Source organism: Arctopsyche grandis, chromosome 1 (genome assembly GCF_051622035.1).
Source record: "Arctopsyche grandis isolate Sample6627 chromosome 1, ASM5162203v2, whole genome shotgun sequence".
NCBI lineage: Eukaryota > Metazoa > Arthropoda > Insecta > Trichoptera > Hydropsychidae > Arctopsyche > Arctopsyche grandis.
This window is the reverse complement of record NC_135355.1, coordinates 6,417,791-6,439,550: the sequence shown is the minus strand read 5'-3', so window position 1 is coordinate 6,439,550 and position 21,760 is coordinate 6,417,791. Positions and strand designations below refer to the sequence as shown.

The following is a 21,760-nucleotide window of genomic DNA, read 5'->3' as shown; positions in this document are numbered from 1 at the left end:
GTCGAGCTGGCCGTAGTCGATAAGTGTCGACTACGGGAGAAGCCAGACTCCTCGGAGGGCTACTATGCCAATGAGAGCTCACCGTGATCGAGGCAGGGGTCAATCACGGGCCAGCCTGCCTTGGTGAGGCTGGGTTTACGAGGCTCTACATCTGGGGGTCCGCGCCGGGATCACCGGACGTACGAACCCACGGGGGAATCTAATGCGACTGACAGATTTTATTTATTTATTTATATACATTTTAGCTATTAAGCTAATTTAAAAATACATCTTAATTATAATACTTAACTTTAAAATTTATAATTAACTTATATGTACTGTCCCTCACAGAGGTGTCTCTTTGCACCTCGCAGGAATGCATCCATGTTTTTAGCAGACCTGATGCACTCAGGGAGGGCATTATACATGAGCACACCCCTGTGAAAAACACCCCAAGCCGTCTTATTCTTTCTTACTCTACTTACAACTAGTTTGTCCTTATTTCTAGTATAAAAACTATGTTTATCTCTATTCCTTATTATATAATCATCAAAATACTTAGGTAATAACTTATGATCTAACTTATAAACAAAAGACAATGTACTAATATTTAGACTAATTCTAATACTCATCTAACATACTTCCAATACTCTTAAATCTACTCACATTCAAAATACCTCTCATAGCTTTATTCTGTATTTTTTGCATTTTTTCTAAATCTTGGCCACTAAACAAATTAAGCACAGTGGCACAATAAACCACATGTGGCAAGACAATTGAATTAAACACTAAAATTTTACTTTTTTTACTTAAAATATTTCTTAATCTACATAATATACCAACTTTTCTAGCCATTTTTTTTATTATATAGTCAGCGTGCATTTTTAAATTTAGTCCTGAGTCTATGTATACTCCTAAGTATTTTATATTTTCAACTTTTTCAATTAACTTATCATCAATTCTAATTTCATTCAATATATTTTTATTTTTACCATTCAACCACATCATTTTTGTTTTATTCACATTCAACTTTAATTTATTTTCACACAACCAGTCATTCACATAATTTAATTCTATTTTTGAAATCTCAGACATTACATCAACATTCTTTCCAATTATATATATCAATGTATCATCTGCAAACAAATGTATTTTACACATCTTAATTACCTTAACAATATCGTTTATATATAATATAAATAATAAGAGTCCCAATTTGGACCCTTGCGGCACTCCATGAGGTGTTATAAATTCAGAGGATAACACCTTATCAATTTTTACTATTTGCCGTCTATTATTTAAGTATGATTGAAGCCACTTTAATAATATACCATTTATTCCTAACTTATATAATTTTTGTAATAAAATATTCATATCTACTGTCTCGAACGCTCGCTTAAAATCTAGAAAAATTGCTCCAACAACCATGCTAGATTCATCCATCGCCTCCATCCAATCAGAAACCACCAATTGGATAGCGGTTTATGTTGAATGTTTCACTCTAAATCCAGACTGTTCCACAGCCAAACAATCATTTATACTAATGAACTCTTTCAATTGAATCATAACGATTTCCTCCAGCATCTTCTCAACAATTGGTAACATATTGATGGTCCTCATTTCACTGGCTTTATGTGTACCAGTAACCTTTGGTACCGGTACAATAGTAGACACTTTCCATGCATCCGGGACGGATCCCACTTCTAACGATTCATTTATTAATTTCAGTAACTGAGGTCCAACCATGTCCCAAGTGTTGATTAAAATATCTAGAGTCAATCCATCCATACTAGAAACTGATTTCATGCCCTTCAATACACCATTTAATCCCCCCATTTTCACTAATTTAAACCTTTCAAACTTATTTAAACCCATATTAATATCATCATTCACACTATTATGCCTGGTTTGTATTGAATTAACTATATCATTCACACTATTGATGTAAAACTCATTCAATCTTTCAACCATATCCTCTTTATCATTATATACTACCCCCTCGACTTCTAATTCATTCAAAGAAAGATTTTTTCCCCCGGAAATCAAAGTTTTAATTATTCGCCACATTTTTGTGGGATCTTTTTTTGCACCATCAATATTTCTTTCATGCCAATCCCTCTTCGCATTACGCCAAACATTTACACATTTATTCCTCTTTCTTTTATACTCTAACCAAGCCTTCTCTAATTGGATTCCATCCATAGCCTTAATAATTTTATATCTTTTATAACTAACATTCTTATCAACTAAGCTTTCCTTTACTTCCTTGGTAAACCAAGGTTTCAGCTTATGCTTATGCATGATTCTTGTGGTTTTTACGCATTTACTTTTAGAATATGTTATATTAAGATACATTATCTCCCACATTTCATTCACACTATCACCATCCTTTCCCCATACACACTCCTTCAACAATTGATAATCAATGTTTTTTTCTTTCAGTCACCTGCATACTTTTAAATCCTCCGTTACTAAACCGCTGTCCCAAAAACATGTTGACAATAGAATGGTCTCCTATTTTCGGTACATCTTTCACCTCACACCGCAAATCCATTATATTTGTTATAACCAAATCAATGAGAGAGCTTGATAAATTATTCACTCTCGTTGCTTCCGTCACTTTTTGTTTAAAACCCAATTCATTTACCCAATTTCTCAACTTTTTTACATAAAATTCTTTTTTCTTTAACCAATTAAAATTCCAGTCCCCAAACATAATTATATTTTTACTCACATCTATACTTCTTTCACTCAATTCTTCTAAAAATTTAAGAAATCTTCCACTTCTACCATTCGGAGAGCGGTAAATTACTAGAAAAAACACAGTAACTCCATTCACAAGCACATCCACACCAATTGTCCAAAACTCACCATCAACCTTATTAACTATTACATTACCGTAACTTAAATCATCCCTTAAATACAATAGTACCCCACCCGTATGTCTAGAATTAGAGTCACACCTCAAAACACAATATCCATCCATATTCAGCTCAAAATCTTCAAAATCACTAGTTACATGCGTTTCACTTAAACCTATAAATAATGGTTTTTGACTTACAGTTAAACTCCAAACCTCATCCTTGTGAGCAAAAAAACTTTGTACATTTATACCGATACCTTTTGGTGGTTGCTATATATTATTATACTTAATTCTATTTCTCATTAATTCTATATTTCTTTTATATACACTGCACTTAGTGTCCAACGGTCCGTGATTCGTGTTCAAATTTAATTTTAATTTATTATTACTCTTAAAGCAATTAATACATTTTATTATTTTAATGTTACATCCCTCGCTTTTGTGCCCTTCTTCTCCACATTTCACACAGGTCACCTTGTTTCTACAATCCACCGCTTTGTGATTAAATCCGTAACAATTTAGACATCTTAGAATATTAATTTCTTCAAAAACCCTACATCTATCCCAATTTATATTTATTTTTCCATCTTCAATTAATCTTTTAAATGTATTGCAATCTACTTCCACTATCGCATTATATTTATTATTTTTTCTATTTTTCCATATTTTTAACACCTTCAATTCAATCATTTATAACTTCTTGATTTTGATTCATCAAACACTCAACCAACTGTTCACTTGTAAGTTCCTCCGACATATCTACAATTTTAATTTTGGGATTTTTTAATTCCCCTCTTTTAACATTGTAATTCTCCCCTAATTTATTTTCTACTTCTTTTATTAATTTAATACTATCCTGTGCACTGTTGCACGTTACTGCAATACCCCTTTTACCGATTTTTTTAACCCCTTGAATTCCTATTTTTAATTCATTGGGTTTTATCACATTTTTGCACTCTTCTTTCGTTTTGTTCGTTTCTTGCGTTTTTTTTGGAAAAATTATTGTAACGTCTTTATTATTATTTTTAAGTGTATTTGCATAACTTAAATTATTTTCATTCTTATTTACACCGCTTTTTAAAATGTTTAATTCACTGTTGCTTTTTAATAGATTTATGTCTTTTTCTATATTGTTTTTCAAATTTTTAAATTCATTTCTTAAATCACATATTACATCCAAAAATTGTTCCTTATCATTATTTTCATCTTCACATATATATTTAACTAATTTTTTTACAGATTTAATTAAAAATGTCTTATTATCATTCGATATACTGTTAGTTTTTGTGGTCAAAATGTCCATAATTTTTTTTTCAATCGTTATTACTTCACTTATACGTTCTATTGCCATTATTATACACTTAGAACATAAACATAATTATATATTACAAATTTATTTATTTATTTTTTTTAATTGTTACAATTTCGTTGCACAAATCGCCACACACGCAATCAATGTCTGTACATGAACACGATAAGAACACGACTGTTCGGTACAAAGAGAGGAAAAAAAAGGCAGAAGCCGTAAGAGGACAACCAAAGGCCATGAGGGCTTTTAGCTCGAACAATCCTCTTACGAACTGTGTTTCGTAAGCCCGGAATACGATCAATATACCATCCCTGCCTTACAGGGTCTCGCGCAAATCACTAAAACTCGATCACGGAATATATGGCACTCGAGTTCTCGTTATTATAATATTTCGCCTCGATAGCTTTCCATTGATGGAGTTTTTGAGTGATCGCTTTTGGGGTATAGGGGGGTTGAAGGTTTTGGACCGTTTCCCAGCCTATGGAAATTCAGTTGAATTTTGAAGAGGATCTTTATTACTCGATTAATACAGGTGTATTTGTATGTACAGCGAAGTAGGTAAAGGATTCACTGGAACGAGCTAGGTCGAGTTCCTGAAGCTCACTGGCATCTGGGGACGATGCACTGGTTTATAAAGGTGTTGCTTGAGCAACGCGTAGCTGGGCTGGTGAGATCACGTTCTGGAAGATTCCGACGGGGTCGAGGTCTTCCTTTGTGTTCGATGTTTGATGCGTAGTTGCGTAGCTCCTTGGGATTTCCCGTGTACTCGTGATTGCGTATCTGGAGCGAGTCGAATCGCCTTTATGGGTAAGCTGGACGAAGTATTTCGGCCACGGCTAACTTTCGTGTACGAGAAGAGGACACGATGATGTCATTTGTACAGATTAAGTTCGATGAGGGAAATAGGTGATATCACAAGTCGTGCTATATCTCTACAGGGGGAATAATCATCGAAGCGTTTCCCCGTATATTGAATGAAAAAATAGCATCTGAAGAGTGACCAGTTTGCGAATGTGGCGATAGTGGTGATGGTGGTGGCAGCAAAGTGTGCTGCGGTGTGGTGTGGTGGCGGTAGTGGTGGTGGTAGTGGAAGTGGTAGTGGTAGTGGTAGTGGCAGTGGCAGTGGTGGCTGTCAGTTGTAGTGGGAGTGCGAGTGCGAGCAGGAGTGGGAGTGTTTGCTAGCTGTCAGGGTCGGGGGATGCGGCGGGGCGCGAGGGCGGCTGCCGCGGGGGGCGCCGCACATCGATGGCCTTCACCTGGTTCTTCACCTTCATTGATTCTCTTCGTCCTCACCCGCACCCGCACCCTCCTGATTCACTCCCACCTCTCGTTCCTCGTTCCTCGTTCCTCGCTCCTCGCTCCCCGCACAAAATGTCACCTTGTCAATTATGCACACCAACTGTGTTCATCAAACCTTCAAACCTTCAAACCTTCAAACGTCCCTGTTCATTACACATGTGCGCCATGCGTCGCCCTCCCTTGTTGTACTTTGACACGAAACAATTTAATTGCAGGTATCAGTCTGACGAGTCTCCTGCTGCGCCAGGACCCCTCCCACCGCAACCTCGTTTCCTTCAAGACATTCAACTTCGATTCCTATGTCCGGATGATCTAGAAGAGGTTCTAACGTTTACTTATTCCACAACTAAATTTATAATTCACAGGATTTGTTACGATCACCACTTTCACTATACATTTTTTTTATGTTAAGTTCATTATGCATGAGGCGGGGATTGAAAACGGAAATAATTGCTTTTGTAATATTGATCGGAATATTTCGTTATTCTTTTTTGGTTATTATTTTCTATTTGACATTTACCTATTTTATTGAATTTTCAATTCGTCAATTTTTCAATGGACCAATTGTTCAATGGTTCAATGTTCAATGGAGTGTTGAAAGAAATTAATGAAAAAGTTGAATTTCGTAGTAGAATTTTCTGCATATCGATTTTAAAGACATTATTTATGTTATATATTGTCGATCTATCTCCATGTCTATATGACTCAATGCGATTTGCTCAATTTTGAATAACCAATTACACCTAACTCATAAAAATTTTGTAAAATATTTAACAGTTATTACTTATTTTTTTGCTTTTTAGTATCGATTTTTTTCAAATTCGTACATTTTGTTTGTCGAAAACTATATTTCCATGGCTAAAAACTACGTTAACGACCGATGCGTATATATTTTGCAGACGCGATATTGAACGAGTTATTATTTTATAAATCGTGTTGAATTTTTTTATATTACGAACATTGAAAATGTGATAAAATATATTATTTGGTACATTTTTCAGTACGATATATACATTACATACAATAATGACACGAGAGGGACTATTTTTTCTAACTAGTGTGTGGAAAAAATGGTTCGGTGATTACTGGTCACAAATTACTCGTCACAAAGTCACTAAAATCTCTATAACGGAACATCTGGCAGCCGAAAAGTCCATCATACTAACGATAACTATCATATTAACGAGAACTTGAGTGCCAAATATTGTGTATTCGCGATTTTCATGGCAAAAATTGTCTTTGTGACCACCCCAATGTGACGAATAGTCTAATTACCGGAAAAAATAATTTATCTTTCAACAACAACTAATTCCCCAGCTGATGGTTGACTCTTCGTTTGCATCTCTAGTGAGCGATGATTGAGTCGGAATTGCAAAAAAAAAAAACTATAAAAATCACTAGTTTCTACGAAACATAATTCTTTATATACACTACTTTACAGTGTTGTACCCGAATATCCTGTATTTGAATATTTGGGTTTTTGCATATTTTTCAATAAACATGTTGAAACATGCAAGCGGTATTTTTTTTTATTATTAAAAATTAATTAATTAATAAAAACACATACTGTTAATACCGGTATTGTTCTTTTTCATTTCGATAATATCGGTATTTTTGCAATCCCTAGTAATAATGCTTTTAATGAATTATGAATTTCGTTATCAATATTCGACCGGATTAAATATTTCGTTTTCATTCTTCCAAAATAAAAGGATTATTTCGTTTTGGGCCCACTTTTTATTCATAAATGATTTTAAATTAAAAAAAAATATATATATCGGTGTTCATGAATTATATCGACGATGAATATTTTAGCCGTTTCAATTACAAATACTATATATGTATCCGTGCATATCGATTTTCGTTGCGTACATATATTTGCATTTGCCGAATATGTGATGATTGTGCATTTTTACAGGTGCGTGCGCTATGCCGAGATTGGTTTCCAATAGAGTATCCCTTGTCATGGTATAAAGACATCACATCATCCGAAAGATTCTTTGCCTTAGCTGCTGTTCACCAAGGCCTTATAATAGGCTTGATCGTCGCCGAAATTAAGCCTTATCTTAAACTCAACGCCGAAGATCGTGGCATTCTACCAGGATGGTTCGGCACCAACAACAACACTCTCGTTGGATATATCCTGTCTTTGGGTGTGGCTCGCAGTCACAGACGCGCCGGCGTCGGGTCTTTGCTGTTGGAAACGCTGATTTCTCATGTAGCCGGACCGACGCCACTGCCCCCGTATCACCACCGAGTGAAGGCTCTTTTCCTCCACGTCCTCCTCACTAATTCCGAGGCAATTCTATTTTACGAACAACGCAAGTAAGTTGAGCATTACTCTTGTTGTGCTATAATGTAAAAGCTTAAATTTAATCTTATCAGTTGTTACTATCTTTGTAAGTCGACAAAATTACATTATGTTACAGTATTTTTTTGATGTTTTATTTCAGGTTTCGGCTTCATTCATTTCTACCATACTATTACTCGATCAAGGGTCATTGCAAAGATGGATTCACATATGTCTATTATATTAATGGAGGACATCCACCTTGGGGGCTATAATATCCTTTTTATACTAACATTTTTATTCATTTTTAGAAATTTTATTCCTGTCACAATCTAAGGAGGGTGAAACGTAGTCGACTAGTTATTCTCAGAATACTTTCTTATCTTGTTATGAGGTTTTGAGTTTTTAACTTATCTTTTTAGTCACCAACAGGATTCATTTGATATCTTATCACAAGTAAAATCTTCTTGAATTAACCGCATCCTGTATAACAACAGAGATTGTAGCTGTTACATGTATGTATGTATTATCTACGAAATTCTTGGAAGCAAATGTAAATTTTTAGATACTTTCCTGTTATCGTCGGTTAAAATTATTTTTTTCATTTGTTAACTGTTTGCCCACGGCCGTCTTCTATGGAAGCTTTGCGCGACAAGTCTGTAGCGCGGCTGTCTTCCATAGAATTTCTGAACTTTGCACGGGATTTTGAGCCTTACATGCGCCTATTTCAACTGTTTTAAGGTTCAAAATTGGTTGAATATATTACTGAGAGTTGAATGCCATGTATTCAATTTGGTTAAAATGAATAAATACCAGTCAAAATTAGTTTTTTGTGGAACCATACTGAAACCTAGTTTATGTGACGTCACGTCTGTTGAACAATGGCGACGATACGTCTCAGTTGTATGAAGAATGATTATTTGACAATTAAGCCAAAACTACGAGATATATTATGTATTTTATTGTTTAAAATAATACTTTATGTGTTAATCAACATATCTGGTCACTTGAGTTAATATTAAAATCTGTATTTAAGGTCGAAAACTCGATTGCCAAATTCGCGAAAATGGTGCCGCGTACAGGGCTTGTTCGCTATATTTATTGCCACGGGCAAAGGGTTAATTAATATGTTCCAATTTTGTAAAAAGTCAATATTCAAAAGTAGACTGTCGTCTCATTTATGGGTAGTGGCATAGAAAAATGATAAAATCTTTATGTATGTACAATTATTTTCGCTTCACGATTTCACAAAGGCATAGTTTAAATATTCTATTGATTTGAAGAACTGTGTTTGTAATCAATAGTAGTCGTAAATATTTTATATATCCAGCCCATCTATGGATGAAAATACGCCCCTTTTACTAGTACTTATCGTGGTATAAAATAGGTTTATTGTACGTACATATATACATACGTTACAGTCGAAGTGTATTTTTAGTTGTAATATATTCCAGCTAGCGTTTTAGGTCATTCGTATTCGAATACAATTTTACTTGTAAATTATATATCTTACAAGCGCACATACATACACTTTCAATAATTTGCGCTAGTTGTATTATAACAGTTTGGCTTTGACAGCTCTGATGTTATTACGAATGATTTAGAATTCAATAATGCGCTAAGATTTGCTATGTATTACGAATAAAAGTAAAGAGTATCGCATTACGACAACTCTAAGAATGTGTTCAAAACAAAAATGTGACAACTCAATTTACTAGTTGAATGACGTTTTCACGAAAACTCAACCTCTCCATCTTACTTGGGTATTAACTTATAGTTGAACTGTATTTTCATTTGTAATATAATTTGACCAGTTGGAATGTAATCCGCCTTATGAATGACGTGGGTTAGACGGTATATATTCCAACTAGTCAAAATATATTACAACTGGAAGATACACTTCAACCGTAAGATATACATATTGTAGATTATACTAATGAATTACTGTATATAAAGCATTGTTTCTTGGTACCAACTTATAATTGAACTGTATTTTCAGTTGTAATATATTTTGACCAGTTGGAATATACATATGTAATTCGCCATATGAATCAACTTACGTGGGTTAGACGGATTATATTCCAACTGGTCAAAATATATTACAACTGAAAATACACTTCAACTATAACAGTAGTTGGTACCAGGTTAGTTGGAATATATTCTATATATATATATATATATATATATATATATATATATATATATATATATATATATATAACTAGTCAATGTGTATTACAACTGGAAGATACACTTCAACTGTAACATATACACACAATATACATATTAGGGGGACCGAAAAGTAATCAAAATTATTCGACGAGCTCTTTCGCAGTCAGTTTGTGTCAAAACACGTTTCAGTAAACAATTAAGTTTTATTATTATGCTGAAGTTATTGTTTCTGTTCAAAAAAAATTCTACCTGAGGAAGGATGTCGAGACCAATAATAGAGGAAGGGCACTTGCGTCATTTTATGTTGTTTATGTTAGACTAAGTAATGAAGGAAAACGAAGCAGTAAAAAAAATCACCGATTCTTAACCCTTTGCCCGCGGCAATAAATATATAGTGAACAAGCCCTGTACGCGGCGGCACCTTTTCGTGAATTTGGCAATCGAGTTTTCGACCTTAAATACAGATTTTAATATTAACTCAAGTGACCAGATATGTTGATTAACACATAAAGTATTATTTTAAACAATAAAATACATAATATATCTCGTAGTTTTGGCTTAATTGTCAAATAATCATTCTTCATACAACTGAGACGTATCGTCGCCATTGTTCAACAGACGTGACGTCACATAAACTAGGTTTCAGTATGGTTCCACAAAAACTAATTTTGACTGGTATATATAAATTTTAAGCAAATTGAATAGATGGCATTCAACTCTCAGTAATATATTCAACCAATTTTGAACCTTAAAACAGTTGAAATAGGCGCATATAAGGCTCAAAATCCCGTGCAAAGTTCAGAAATTCTATGGAAGACAGCCGCGCTACAGACTTGTCGCGCAAAGCTTCTATAGAAGACGGCCGCGGACAAACGGTTAAGGGGATATTCTGAAACTAAACAAGTGTCATCAATGGTATAAACAATTTAAAAATGAGAATAGGGACATCTACGAGATCACACGAAAAGAAGAAATTAGATGATGATATCCTGACGTCAATGGTGAAATCAGATCCTCGTCAAATTATCGTTGAAATTTGACTGTCTATGGAAAATGACAAGCAATTTGCGAATATATTTTTTTTGATTACTTTTCGGTCCCCCTAATAATATGTATGTGTGTATCCTTCATACAAGAGAACGTTTTGAAACGTGTCAGCTGGTCTGTTTCGCTTCATGTATCAAATGTACGTATGTACTTTGAATGAGCGAATGAATAATTCAAACCCAGACATCAGTTGACTTTGAATATTTGATGTGTATTGAACGAATCAATATTGGTTCGCGCATTTTTCGCAGGTGAAGAGATGAATGCAACATTTTCCTTGACTGTTATGTTTACCGATTATGTGAAGTATTGGGCTGGAGTGGCACTCCGCGGCGGAGGCGTCTGTCCTTGGCTATGGGGCAAGTTACGCGCCGCTTTGAGTCTCGCATGGCATCACTGAAGAGTTCACGGACAGTAACAATTTGCGTGCAGTTTCAATGCTAGTTCGCGAATACCTCCCGACTCCCACCTAAACTGAGAAAGTATGTAAATATGTAAAGGTTCACATTATATTGTTTGAATTTTTATTTTTATCGTGTGTGAGTATTGAATAATTTCACGTGTGTGACGATCGACGACTTGCACGCACGCATATTCTGTTTCTAATTTCACACACTGAAGATAATACCTAATACTAAAAGTTCAAACAACACGGAACGTGTCCGGGTTCATTAGACCAAATAAAGTATTCAGCAACACTCATGTTATACTATTTCGGTTAAAGTTTAGTTTTTTTTTTTATTATTATTAATATCTATTAGTATTAAAATTTTTGTTATATTCTATTTTGTATTCAGTATACAATTATTATTATATATAATTTTTAAATAACATAATGACATTTTTTTTATTATTATTATTATAATTGTATTAATTTTTTTAAGTATATAATATTTTATATTGAATGTTAGATATGAGGGAGAGGCATTTTTGATAGCATTATATTCATTTAGTAATTTTGATTTGTTTGTAAATTCTTTCCTCTTTAAATTTTGAAATTCTCGATTTACCAAAATTGGGTTAATCTGAAATGGGATTGAATATTCTCGGACTAACCAGTCATTCAAAAAATAAAAGGTTGTGGCTATTTGCTGGTACTATATCTGCAAATTATAGGCTATTTGCATAATATATTTGTATATCTGCTATATATTGCTATATCTGCGACAGGTGCAAGGCCTTCTGCGCATGCGCGTGAACTGTCACTGTCAACGTGTTTACTGTTAAAATTTTGTTTTAAACCTCTTAAAATTTAGTTCGAACTCGTAAAGTGACGTAGAGTAAAAAATATAATCAAAATTAGTTAATATTGTTGCGTAGAGGTGGGTGGAGGATCCAAGTAAAAGGCCAACAGTCGTCTCACAACGTTTATTGATGATTAAGGAGATACACGCACTGGCAGTGCTCAGTCCAGAATGACCTGATATCGCCTTCGTACCGCCTTATAAAGGGTAGATCTCTCAGGACGCCTAATCTGTTTACCTGTTGTATAGTCACGTATTCGAATATGTATTTCCACGACTTTGGGTCTCCCCGTACCAATTCTGAGAAAGGACAGATAACGGTCATTGTTTAGCCTAAATGCACTTAGAGTCCAGATATAATACTGGAAGTAAGTGCAAGCACTTAGTTAATCCGTTAACAGATAACCCTTGAACGGTCACATAGTCTCTGGGATTCTATTCGCTTAATCCGCGGCGTGCGTAACAATATTATTAATTGTTAGAAAATTATTATCATATACAACGTATAATACCTATGTACATACAAGTATAAGCCGTTAACTAACTAAATGATATAAATATATTATAATAACGTGCGAAATTTATTTGCCTCATGTATAATGAACGATTGATTAAACAAGTCTAGCATACATTAAATGTAAGAAATTATAATAGAATTATTAGCTCACGCGCATGCGCAGGAGGCTTTGCGCCTGTCGCAGATATAGTACCTTCAAATAGCCAATAATTCGCAAATATAGTACCTACAAATAGCCACAACCAAAATAAAAATGAACTTTAAATATTCATCAATAAATCAGAAAGATATAAGTTTCATATAAAATAAAAACATATAAACATGTGTATTTATTTTTTGAGTGTTTTTGAATTAAATTTGAGGTTATCGTATACTGCAGTAAATCGAGAAGATACTGTAATTTTCATATTTCGAATTTTATCGTGCAATATAAATGCAGAAATTATACATATGTTTTTGTTTATGATTTGCGTAATGTCACATTTTTTTAGTTGCTCTGGAATATTATAGTGACATAAATTGACACCAAAGATCTTTATGGACTTTTAAATAAGGAGAAGAGAGAAAAGGAAATATAAACTTTTGTACAAATGTAATAAATCATACTAATAATGTCAGCCCTCATTCTTTATTATAAAAATATAATTATGATAATTTCAATGTTATTTGCATAATATTAGTTTTTCTCTTCGCGAAAACAAATAGTGCGCTTTTGTTTTATTTATTTTTGTTTCAGATAAGAAATCTTGTTTAATTAAAAAAATAAATGAACTGCAGTGAATCTTTTTATGAGTTAGTTTGCAAATATTGTATTTTTCTTTTGTTTTTTAATATTCCACAATGACTTGATGTATACTTGATCTCTTGTACAAATGCTTTTTTACAATATAGCGTTTATTAGATGTGTCACAATATTGTTAATGTTAACAGATATCTTCATAATGAATCCGGCAAGAAACACCAAATAGTATCGTAATGTAAATTATCGAATACACAAAATATTGAATAGCAACTTGGGTATTACATAATACATTTTGTCTTTCTCATAAGTATAATTTTGAAGAAAAGGGCACTTGAAGGCTACTCGAATATTTTAAATTTAAATTCGAATTGTTTGGGATGATCTGTGCCATTTTATAAATGTGTATTAAATATTATACATTGTAATACATAATCATACATTGTAATACATAATCATACATTGTAATACATAATCATACATATTTCAACAAGCATAATTTTAAGACTCCAAATATTTCACGACTGATTTATTTGTTAAAGTTTTTTTTTTAAATTTATTTAACCCAATTTGATTTCTATTCTTTCATACATTTGTAATATGCATATATTTACTAAAAATATATGTTAGGAATCATTACAATTGAAATAAACCACCACATTAATTACATTTGTCATTTTTATTATTATTATATACAATGTATTATTATAATGTATGTGATTTATCTAGTATCAAATTTAGAGGCTGATATATACCAATACATTTATTTACACTTGTATTTATGGTTAATTTATTTCATTTTATTTAATATATTGTATGATATATGTATGTATGTACATTCATTCATATATGTATGCGTTTATATATATTTTTTACTATTTTTTTTTGTGTAAATTTATTCTATATACCAGGATTATTGTAAGAGCAAAGTTATTTGATTAAACGTTATTATCTTAGTTTTGTTTTTGTTTTTTACTTTCTACACAAAGTATCAATGGATCAAGTGTCGAGATTTTGTTATGTATATTTTTTTATTAATGGTTTAATGCATAGATCTAGAATATACTAGATCCGCCCTCACGTGTTATACTTGTCTCCCTTTTGGTGCATGCAAAAAACATGGCGCATGCACAGTTTCTCTTAGTAGGTAGGTAGGTACCTCTGTGTCGTAGGGAAAAAAACCCAACTTCCCCGGTAGTTAAACCCCCCGCACCCCTCAGTTAGTGAAGACAAGATCTCCGACCAAAATAACACGTCTGGGCCCATCTAGTGTATTATACATCAATGGTTTAATGGTTTAATTTAAGAATAAACCGAACACTGATTATCCCACCACATTAACGATATTTTTATAATATAATTTTATTAGTAAAAGTACATATGTAGTACTTTAATGTATTATTGACATTGATGTATAATGTATAGAATAGTCATTCCTAACAAAATTATCGCTTAAAAGCGAGCCATCGAATAGAGAGAGACGGAAAGTCAGAAGAGAGACAAAAGAGTGGGGAAAAAAAATTCGTGGAAGTGATCGTCCCTTACAACAACTGGACAAAACAGCTGACATCTCCGGGCACACGGATTTTTTGTGGCAACATTTTTAGGGGCTGAGAGCAATTCTATGCATACTACTTCAATGTAGATAAAGTAATAATTAGTTTTAAAAAAGAATACGGTGTACGGCCCTGTTTTTCAATGAGTGAGGCTGGTCCGAACATCTAGCACGTGCACATACAGATGTTCGGACTTTGTCGAACTAATACTACCACACAATTTCACTAGTAGAGCCTATTTCAAAGAGATCCTACTGCTACAGAGCTTAACAAACAACCATGCAAAACAGCCGAAATCTCCGTCTGCATGGAGTTTTTGTAGCAACATTTTTGGAAGCTGAGAGCGCTTCTACCCATTCTACTTCAATGATTATTGATACTCGAAGCTCGGTGAGTGAGCTGAATTTTAATTTCTATTTGAAGCATTACTTGCGCAGTTGATAATGAGAGGAATACACATTTTTTTTTATAATTATTTATTTAAATAATAAAGCTTACTGTACATATATAAAAATAAAAACATGCCACTTCATTTTTATTTAAAATTACAAACTGATGAATATCTTTCATTGTAAAATATCACACTTTGGTGCGTTGTTAAAAAAATTCTGTTACACATTACTTGGAATGAATTCCGATAACGTTTTTCAACAAATTTATAACCCCAAAGAATTTTCACGCCAAAATTTTCAAACACACACTCAATACACATGCTATTTCTCTGATAATAGATTGTTGCCGATGTGTTGGACAATTTTATAAATGAATTTGCAGAGCGTTTTCTGTTGCAGTTTACCAACGTCCATTACTTCTTCGTGGTTGGCTTCACCGGAGCTATAGTAGTCCATCACGCACTCATTCGTAATAAGACTGAAGGCGAATACTGTCATATCACAGTGACGGGCGGTGATAACCTACATACATATAGTTCAATTAAATACGTTTATATAACAGTAGATTGTTTCATTTATCTAAGAGATTTTAGTTTGGATATTTACCTCATGTACAGTTGACATTCCAACGGCATCAACACCCAACATTTTCAACATTTTAAGTTCGGACACTGTCTCGAAATTAGGACCTCCCAAGCAAGTATATACTCCTTCTCGCATAATAGAATCAATGTCTAATTCTTTCGCAATCTGAAATTAACAATTTACAAGGTTTTAATAAATCAATACATTAATATATGTATGTATTGTATATATACATATATGTAATTTAAAATCATATGATATAAGGGGGTTTGGTGCAAACGATCGACAAGCGCCAGACAGACTGAACCCCAGATTAACTGGATGGCTGCTTTAAACGCAATTGTCGACTTCACGAATGATAGATTGCACATCAGATGACGATCAACCTTTCGATGTGCACAGAAGCAATTATTAAAATTGAGTTGGATCTTTCTGGCGAGTTTAATTAGGCAAAATTCGGAACTAAAGTATCAGAAGCACATAACGTATACAGGGTAGGTGTGTCGGGACTTTGGGTAGATTTCGCTTAGTGTAAGTGCGAGCAGTGCGCACGCATAAGGTACACGTGTCGTTAATCTGTGGTTCAGTCTGTCTGGCGCTTGTCGATCGTTTGTTAAATAGTAGAAAAAAATAAAGATGGAGGAAGGGGGATGGGTAACCTACGCCCGGTTTGACCGAAACTAGGAATTTATAAATTCCTCGTCAGCTTGGTATTAGGGATAAAAAACGGGTGACCGTCACTGCACCGAATGTTAAAAAGTCGAAAATGTTCGTTTACCATGCATACATATGAAAAACGGTTAGTATATATATCAGTGGCGTGCGGTAAAACTCTCTCTCCCCCCGTCGTACATCCTCACTTAATTTGCGCGAGCAGGATACGACAGGAACAACAGGAACAGGATTTTCCTCCCGTATATTAAACAAGGCTGATATTTCTTGTATATGATAGATAGTTAAGAGGGCTGTACACCCGAAACCTTAATTTTGTTGCCGTTTCTTTCTTCGATATATATATTGAGTGAATGCGACAATATATATATATATATATTGAGTGAATGCGACAGTTGAGCTTCGACCAGATAATACGTATTTTAAATCGACAAAATCGAGGTTTCGTATTCTCCAATTTTCTCCTCCGAAACTGGACCAATTATTAAAAAAATTTCATCATCGGTATGAGAAAGATATTTTCTATGCAACTATGCGCGTATTTTTTTTAAAATCGACCGTTAAATAAGCACACTGGACTCTTTTCGTGGGTGTAAAAAAGAGGCGATTTTATAGATGTCTGGCGGCTCCTAGCTCCTATTAAAAATAACTAATCAAAAAAATAAAAGCACAGATGCTTGCCAATGGTGGATATCCATAGCAATTTAAAAAATTATTTCTCTAGTGCCTTAATTGAGGAAGGGAGAAGTGTAATATGTTTGTATGGACAAGGCGCTGGTGTCCAGCCCTCTGAAGACATGTATACAAAAAAATATTTTATAGGAGTGTATATAGCCAGCAGTTTGGCTTAGTGATAGCGTATACATTTAGCACCACTGAGGTCAAAGGTTCGTGTCCTCGCCAAAATCTGCTGGTTACATTTGGGGGTTTTGTGACTCCAAATCGATCGTTTCTCTATCAGAGTTTGCCAATTTTATCTGATCATTGCTGAAACGGTTCCTGAAAATTGGTATTAAATCTAATCCTGTTGTCACAAAAATCTGCCTGTGTATAATTTGTATTAATTATACACAGTAATCTGAAATCCATAGATGTCACTATGATTATTATTTCTGATTAATTGTTATATTCTATATATTCTGATTGTATATGTATGTATTACTGTATTTCTGATTTCTGATTGTTTATGTATTTCATTAACGTACACCCGTCGCATTGGAGCAAATCTGTAATGGCGAGTGTGTATTGATTTGTGACAATAAAATGATATATATACACTCCTGTTCAAGCAGGCGAAAATCCGTTTCAGTCAGAAAGAAAATATGTTTCAGCCAAACGAGGATCGGTCAAACGGAGTAGACCCAACACAAACCTACATCCATCACCACTGTACCGGCTGATAGTGTAAAACATCCACAAGGTCCAAGTGGTGGAGAGTGGACCAGAAAATTTAGCACATTCACAAATATAAATTTCAGTTACATATTTGTAATAGGTTAGTAATCGAACTCTAAAGCTAGTTTAATTTTTAGCTATAACTACTGTATGCTTATAAAGAATACGCTATGGAGCATTTGAAAAATGAGACTACAATTCCAATTGAGCTTAAAGATTTTGCGTACTTACTTCCTTGGCGACTTGAATTAGCTCTTTACTGTAGGCTTTATTCATCGGAGGGAATCTGGGACCGAACCTTTCATCGTTAGGACCTTGCAGAGGATTGTTTCCAGCGAAACCCATTAGATTTATATGATCCTGTACCAACATTATATCGCCTACTTTAAAGTTAGGATTAAGACCACCAGCCGCATTCGTCGCTACTAAATAATGCACGCCCAATAGCTTCATAACTCTCACCGGCATGCAGCACTGAAAGAATGGTTTATTTTTCTCAGATGCAAATATATTATATCATACAAAACTATTATATATATGTATATAAACATTAATACCTTCCAAAGAGGATAGCCTTCGTAATAATGAAATCTTCCTTGCATACAAACCACCGGTATGTCTCCGAGATATCCAAAAACTAATTGTCCAATATGGCCTTCTACAGTACTTACTGGAAATCCTGGAATGTCTTCGTAGGGGAAGCACTTTTTATGCGTGAGACTTTCGGCTAGTGGGCCTGAAAATAGTTTAGGGTCTTTGAAATACTTTCAAACCTCTGCTCTGAACCAATATTGATAAAAATACGCCCACCAAATAATTGCACGAAAATACATATTACGTATTATATAATGTACATGTGTGACTTTTACAAAGGTCAAATGACATTGAATTATATTGATAAAAATGTTATCAAGTAGTGATACTTTAAGTTTATTAGTTAAATGTTGAATAATTTTAAGCATTTTTGATGAAAATTACCCATTCCAGATCCACAAATTATTCCAATTGATGGTCTGACAGTGGTTCTATCCAAAAGAAATTGAGCTGTTTGCATTAACGTTTCATAAGTGTATCTGAAAGTTAAAATTGATGAGTGATAACATTGATTGGAAAAAATTTCTATCATACATGTGTACGTTGTGAAGAATAAAAAAAAAGTGATTGAATGTTTACAAGGTCAATATCAATTATGTTATTGTTAATACTTAATAAATTGATATTCCAACTTATAAATGGTTTTATTTATATAAAGTATCAATAAAACTACACTGGGGAAGTACTGAATGTAAATATGTATATTAAAAACAATTGGAATCGATTAAAATGAATGATATTTGGTCTTTTAAATTGACAGTTCATTTGATGTCATATATTAAACGATGATATATAATAGTTCAGTTAAAATACAATTGTACCATGCTAATAATATTTTTTAAGATTCATATATGTAATTGATTATGTTATTATCGAATACGTTATAATTCAAATGCGTAATGACTTAGAGTCATAAAAAATATGATTGTAATTAACCAAAATGCTCGACAGAGTCATCGGGCGTTTAAAGATAATGTCGACCCCTGCGACTGATAACCGATTACTGATTTGTTATGAAATACGCAAATTAATTTTTATATTATGTTTATAACCTTTTAACATATTTGTGACTGCTGTAATAAATAAGATTATTATTTCAACAAAATACTAGTCAATAACAATTTTTACATAAGTGTTCCAGAACATACTTAATAACCTAATTTAAATAGGTTTATGAGCTCTTTTTCCTATTACGCTGTACATATTAACATTATAATAATATAATACTATGATTACTAACAAAATTAATTTAAAATTGTAAAATAGAAAACGATCAGTAGATCAGTAGCTATTAAATAAAATAGATATAAGATGTATCGTGAACATAATTTAGTAATAATAAAAAGCATTTAAAAATCAAATACCTACTTGTACATAATGATGAAAAAATATTATACTGTCAAGTATAATGTATTATTATACAATGTTTTTCCACACAAAAATAGAATCAATTAACCTTTCAAAAGTTTTCAACGGTTAAAACTATAATTAAACCTTTCAAGGAAATCTTTGAAAATATTGCTACATGGAAATTTTAGAGGAAATGACGTACGAAATATGTTAATCATTTGATAAATATAAAATACTTGAAACTTGTTATTTTAAGACGATGTTGTTCTCTAACTAATTTTTTCTATATTTCTTATTTATTTATTTACTTCAAAACACGTTTTCAATATTTTATTATTTGTATTTTTTATAAGCTCATTTGCGTATCGATTAGCATATATTATAGTTTTTTTTTCTTCTGTGCAATGAATCAAGTTTTACCAGCCAATAGTGATATTACGTAAATTGAGTAGGTCATTCACAATATAATTAATTAAAAATATATTTATCATTAAATAATTACACGTACAAATTTAGATCTTAGTTTAAGTTAAAAAGTATTAAATGCATTTCCCATCAATGATATGCGTGTGAATACTACATATATTCATTAATTATATGGAATAAATTTAATTTGTATAACACTAATTTCAAACAGATTTTTGGTTTAAAAATTAAAATGCGTTTTTATTTTATAATACTTACGAAGATGTTGTCAAAAGATCAATTCCTTGTCCCACTTCGGATCTCACTTCAGGTAGTTTTGGGTTATCGATAGCTGTTGTTGAGAGGCTTCCATTTGACTTGGCAATACCATTCATTGGTTGAGACATTTCTACGATTCTTTCTCTTATTTATACAGATTGAATCACTAAGCTTATGTAAACGTCACAAATGTTTATCGGTTAAAACTTTCACAATATAATTATGAGATTATGGAGATTGGGAGAACGATAGGGGTTGTTCGTCACTGGAAGCTTGTTAGACACAAACAGAGGAAAACGACAAACACGATATTTATATACGCTGAACCGGTTACGAATATAAACATCAACATCGAATAGTAATTATTTCCTTCAATCAGCGAATGTTGAACTGTGTTTTTGAAATATGTATAAGATTTTTATCGGATGGTAAGCTTGGCGCTTAAAAACATTTTGATTATTTCTCAATTCAATACGTTCAAAAAGACCAACTATTTTTTGAAGCGATAACGGAAATGAAATCTAATGATATTAATAGTGATTTAGTTGTACAGCAATGAAGGTCATCCATATAGAAGGCAAACAGGTTTATCGAAGAATCCAGAAAAACAAGATTCGCTTGACAATTTTTATTTACACAAAACAAGCCTACAAGCCGCCTTATTATTATTTTGTATACCGATACAATATATAGGTTTTTGAGCTCTTTTTCCTATTATGCTCGTACATTAACTTTAGAATAATATAATATTATGATTACTAACCAAATTAAATTAAATTGTAAAATAGAAAATGATCAGTAGATCAGTAGCTATTAAAATAGATATAAGTTGTATTGTGAACATAATTTCGTAATAATAAAAAGCATTTAAAAATCAAAAATACCGATACAATATTACGTATTTTGGTTAATTTAATTATTATTAAAAAGATGTAATAATTTTTATAGAAATTAATTTATGTAGGGATAATCTTATATACTAAATATTATATAATTTATACTAAATATTATATAATAATTGTATATTTTAAACATAATTCACATACACATGTTTGTTTCGTACGTATGTTTTT

At 32.8% G+C, this 21,760-nt stretch overlaps 2 protein-coding genes across 4 annotated transcripts; one reads left to right on the top strand and one right to left on the bottom strand.

The window, feature by feature from the left end:
- Window positions 1-5,266: 5,266 nt before the first annotated feature.
- Window positions 5,267-11,466, top strand: Naa60 (N-alpha-acetyltransferase 60). The gene is made up of 5 exons (XM_077434810.1): window positions 5,267-5,410; window positions 5,666-5,771; window positions 7,369-7,775; window positions 7,904-8,014; window positions 11,254-11,466. The coding sequence occupies exons 1-5, from the start codon at window positions 5,397-5,399 to the stop codon at window positions 11,357-11,359; spliced, it is 744 nt and encodes a 247-aa protein (XP_077290936.1). The 5' UTR covers window positions 5,267-5,396; the 3' UTR covers window positions 11,360-11,466.
- A 4,016-nt stretch (window positions 11,467-15,482) lies between these two features.
- Window positions 15,483-21,040, bottom strand: LOC143915091 (purine nucleoside phosphorylase). 3 transcript variants are annotated; one of them, XM_077435530.1, is made up of 6 exons: window positions 20,688-21,040; window positions 19,038-19,132; window positions 18,617-18,795; window positions 18,291-18,533; window positions 16,014-16,157; window positions 15,483-15,929 (listed from the first exon to the last, which is right to left on the bottom strand). In XM_077435530.1, exons 1-6 carry the CDS (start codon window positions 20,813-20,815, stop codon window positions 15,729-15,731), a joined length of 990 nt encoding a protein of 329 aa, XP_077291656.1. In that variant the 5' UTR covers window positions 20,816-21,040; the 3' UTR covers window positions 15,483-15,728. The 3 variants fall into 3 exon arrangements, with proteins under 3 accessions (XP_077291656.1, XP_077291648.1, XP_077291664.1); XM_077435522.1 differs by having other exon boundaries at window positions 18,617-18,813; window positions 20,688-21,027; XM_077435538.1 differs by having other exon boundaries at window positions 15,489-15,929; window positions 18,617-18,804; window positions 19,029-19,132; window positions 20,688-20,976.
- Window positions 21,041-21,760: the final 720 nt, after the last annotated feature.

Coding starts and splice junctions, on each gene's coding strand:
- LOC143915091 (XM_077435522.1), bottom strand. CDS start 20,815: ATGTCTCAACCAATGAATGGTATTGCCAAGTCAAATGGAAGCCTCTCA. Junction 19,133..20,687: donor GATCTTTTGACAACATCTTC/GTAAGTATTATA, acceptor TTTAACTTTCAG/ATACACTTATGAAACGTTAA. Junction 18,534..18,616: donor AAGGCTATCCTCTTTGGAAG/GTATTAATGTTT, acceptor CCATTCTTTCAG/TGCTGCATGCCGGTGAGAGT.
- Naa60 (XM_077434810.1), top strand. Junction 7,776..7,903: donor CTATTTTACGAACAACGCAA/GTAAGTTGAGCA, acceptor GTTTTATTTCAG/GTTTCGGCTTCATTCATTTC. Junction 8,015..11,253: donor CATCCACCTTGGGGGCTATA/ATATCCTTTTTA, acceptor TGTTATGTTTAC/CGATTATGTGAAGTATTGGG.